The sequence below is a fragment of the Solanum lycopersicum genome, chromosome 2, assembly GCF_036512215.1.
Source record: "Solanum lycopersicum chromosome 2, SLM_r2.1".
Lineage (NCBI taxonomy): Eukaryota > Viridiplantae > Streptophyta > Magnoliopsida > Solanales > Solanaceae > Solanum > Solanum lycopersicum.
Window position 1 is genome coordinate 54,366,833 of NC_090801.1, and position 3,754 is coordinate 54,370,586.

The following is a 3,754-nucleotide window of genomic DNA, read 5'->3' on the forward strand; positions in this document are numbered from 1 at the left end:
TATAAAAATAATTTCTTTTTTCCGAATATTATAGTTTTAAATTATAGATTTTGCTAAATATATTAAAATATTATTTAATTTTGATGTGCTAGGTAGAAAATTGTTAAAATACAAAATAGACTTCTTCTTTTTTTTGGAAAATCAATAAAAAAATATAAATAAATTAAAATGGAGAAAATATTGATATTGTATTTACCTTCCTTACCTGCCAACACACAAAAAAAAAACAAAAAACAAATAAAGTTTCCATCTTTCCCGTGAAATTTGACCATTTGGCTCCGCATCTTCTTTCTTTTTCTATTTTTTCAGGACTCTATTAAAATCAAAATGCTAAACAGTTAAAACTGGAAGAATACTGCTAGCTATCATTACTATTATTCCCTTTGTTCTTTGTCAAAAAAATGTTAGATTTTAATTTTCTCTTTGTCAAAAAAATGTTAGAGTTTAATTTTCTTTTACTAAGTCATTTTTGATAAATTAAGAAACGACAAAGTAATTTATTAATATTGAGTTAATTTCTTTGAAAAATTTAGTGAGTTAATATATTTGAGACCTCGTCGTAGTAAAATGGTTGACGTACTGCATAATAACTATTTTTAATAAGCGTGTCAAGTCAAAAATTAACAAGTAAAAAGAGACTATTTATAAGGAATAACAAGCTTAAGCCATAATTCCAACGCACTAATTTTGAATATGTATATATAGACATCTCAATTCATTTTTTTTGCGATCAATTGAAAACACCTTCAAAATGGTTTAGCCACACTATTGCTACTGAACTGAGAGGAAAGTTTCAATCTTTTCAAATTCTTGTGTGTGATAAAAAGTGAAACCTCCTGAAATGACAACATTGTTAGAACTTTCCTCTCCTTTTTCTTTTCTCTTTTGTTTTTTTTGTCTCTTCTTTGATGTCACTTTCTTCTCTCAAACAGGACACACAAGTGAGAGAAAAAATCAAAACTTATCTTCATTTTTTCTATTACTAGTAAACAAAGAGCCTCTTTTTATTTATTTATTACTATAACCTGCAAGGTAGACCCATCTAGTTTCCATTGATGGATCCCAAACAGGCTAACCACAACAATATTAAGCCTACTCATGATCAGATAAAAGAGTTGCAGATTTTGAAAAATGATGAAACGAACAAGGTGGCTGCTCCCAAAAGAAAAGATAGGCATACAAAAGTTGAAGGTAGAGGGAGGAGAATACGTATGCCGGCGCTCTGTGCAGCAAGAATCTTCCAGCTTACGCGCGAATTGGGTCATAAATCTGATGGTGAGACAATTCAGTGGCTGCTGCAGCAAGCCGAGCCTTCGATTATTGCTGCTACTGGCACAGGGACAATACCTGCCTCGGCTTTAGCTGCAGCAGCCTCTGTTTCTCAACAGGGGATCTCTGTATCAGCTGGTTTAATGATTGAATCGGGGGCGAATATCGCGGGGTCTGGTAGCAGTAGAAGTAGTAATAGTAGGACCAATTGGCCAATGATCTGTGGGAATTTTGGAAGACCCCATTTGGCTACAGCAGGAATGTGGCCTGCCCCTGCCCCTGTTGTCACTAGTTTTGGGTTTCAATCCTCATCTGCTCCATCAAGCGCGAGTTTAGGTAGTGATAGTTCAAATTATTACTTACAGAAAATTGGGTTTCCTGGATTTGATCTGCCTGCAGCTACAAGTATGAATCCGATGTGTTTTACTTCAATTCTTGGTGGAAGTAATCAGCAACTGCCAGGATTGGAACTGGGATTATCTCAAGAGGGTCATTTAGGGGTTTTGAACCAGATATACCAGCAGGCAAGAATGCAACATCCGCAGCAGCAACATCAACAACAACAACAATCTCCGGAGGAGGATTCTCAAGGATCAGGACATTAATAAAAGACCTGAGTTAGGTTCTTTTTGGTGAATGATTTTTCATTTGTTAGGATGTGTATTGATTATAAGTTAAAAGTCATTCATTCGCCCTTTATATATGAGTGGTGTGCTTATATCTTGTTTGCTGAAATAGACATGGTAATCACAAATACATTTTGTACTATATGAGGCTTCAGAATGATTCGCGTCTTTGTGTTTTTACGTTTCCTGAAATCAATTCCAATTTCAATATATCCAGGCTAATGAGATCACGAAACTGTTATCTAGTTTCTTGTGTTTGGGGGTTTGAGAAAAAGAATAAGGAACATAGTACTGAATTGTCTTTCAGAACTGATGTGATCACCATACGACGTCTAGTTCTAAAAGAAAATTCTCATGGTTTTATTGACCTCTTTAGTGCTGGTTTGTAGTTGAGCAGCTATATGTATGGATATTTATTGAGAGTGCGTGTTGTTGGTCTGCATTGGAAACATGGGATACTATCTCTCTGGTGTGTGGATATTCATTTTGCCCTCCATATTTATTGTACATCGAGTGAGTTGCCTTCAGAAAGTTATCAATTCTTGAAATGCAGTATCATCTTTTTGAGAAATTATTGACTTATGGTAGTTCATTTTGATATCTTTATTTAATAACTGCATTCGGTATGAGCAGGAAGTTTCTGCCTGTTGTTATTCGTAGGCATTCTGCCTATATTTCGACAGGCTGGTATTGGATTAGTGTTGCTGTATAGGTGAAACAGATGCTTCTGTTTATTAAGAGTTGCAGGAATCTAAGTGCACACTTTGTGACTGTTTATGCTGTTTTTACAACTATGATTGAGTATATAAAGACTTGTTAACCTGGGAATGCAATTGATCGAGTCAATAGGCTATGATGTACTTCTGATTTGGCTTAAATATGATAAGTTTATAAGACCATCTCATAGCGCGCAGCTTCATGCCAACCTTCTTGTAGATTGCATTGGAGCTATTAAAAGATCCACATCAGTGTAAAGTTGGCATGGATTTATAACACAACAACCATGTTACTTGTTACTACTAGAGACACAACAATAGTAGGTAAGAAACCAGTCATTTCTTCTAGAAAACGTTTTTCTGGCTGCTCAACGCAACCTTCATCTTCATTGATCATCAATCCGGTCAACTTTGTCAGTCTTAAAACCCCAGTTTTCGTTTTTCCAATTCATAAGGCAAAAAAAAAAATCAATAAATGGAAACTACCAACGTCGATCAAGCTCTAATTAATTGTCATATATTGGCGATTCCGTATCCAGGTAGAGGCCACATCAATCCATTGATGAATCTGTGCAAGCTCATAGCTACAACGTCCACATCAAATCCATTGAAGCATTGGAATCTCAAGTAATTGAGGCTTTACAAGCTGAAATTCCACTCCCCATATTCACCGTTGGTCCAACAATCCCTTACATGGATACCGAATTCAAGAGTCCAAACTACATGTCATGGCTAGACGATCAACCTAACGACTCTGTGCTATACATATCCCAAGGAAGTTTCTTGTCAATATCAAATACACCGTTGGATGAAATTATAGCGGGCGTGCAAAGCAGTGGTGTCCGTACATTTTGGGTGGCACGTGAGACTTCTTCCTTACTTACAGATGGAATTGGGAAGAGGGGAATCGTGGTGCCTTGGTGCGACCAATTGAGAGTTTTGTGTAGGTGGATGGAATTCAACTAAGGAAGGTGCATTTGCAGGCGTTCCGTTTCTTACATTCCCCATTGTGGCTGATCAACAGTAAACAAATAGTGGAGGACTGGAAAATTGGGTGGAGGGTCAGCAAGGAAAGCGAGAACATGGTTAAGAGAGATGAAATCGCTCTGCTTTATGGATCTTGAAGGAGAGGAGCAGTGGAAA

The 3,754-nt window shown here is 36.5% G+C and overlaps 1 protein-coding gene across 1 annotated transcript; it reads left to right on the forward strand.

The window, feature by feature from the left end:
* Positions 1–996: 996 nt before the first annotated feature.
* On the forward strand, positions 997–2,037 carry LOC100736459 (transcription factor TCP18-like). The gene has a single exon (NM_001247661.2). The coding sequence runs from the start codon at positions 1,056–1,058 to the stop codon at positions 1,872–1,874; it is 819 nt and encodes a 272-aa protein (NP_001234590.2). The 5' UTR covers positions 997–1,055; the 3' UTR covers positions 1,875–2,037.
* The last annotated feature ends 1,717 nt before the right edge of the window (positions 2,038–3,754 follow it).

Excerpts from the sequence above, each read along its gene's own strand:
- LOC100736459 (NM_001247661.2), top strand. The coding sequence starts at position 1,056 with ATGGATCCCAAACAGGCTAACCACAACAATATTAAGCCTACTCATGAT.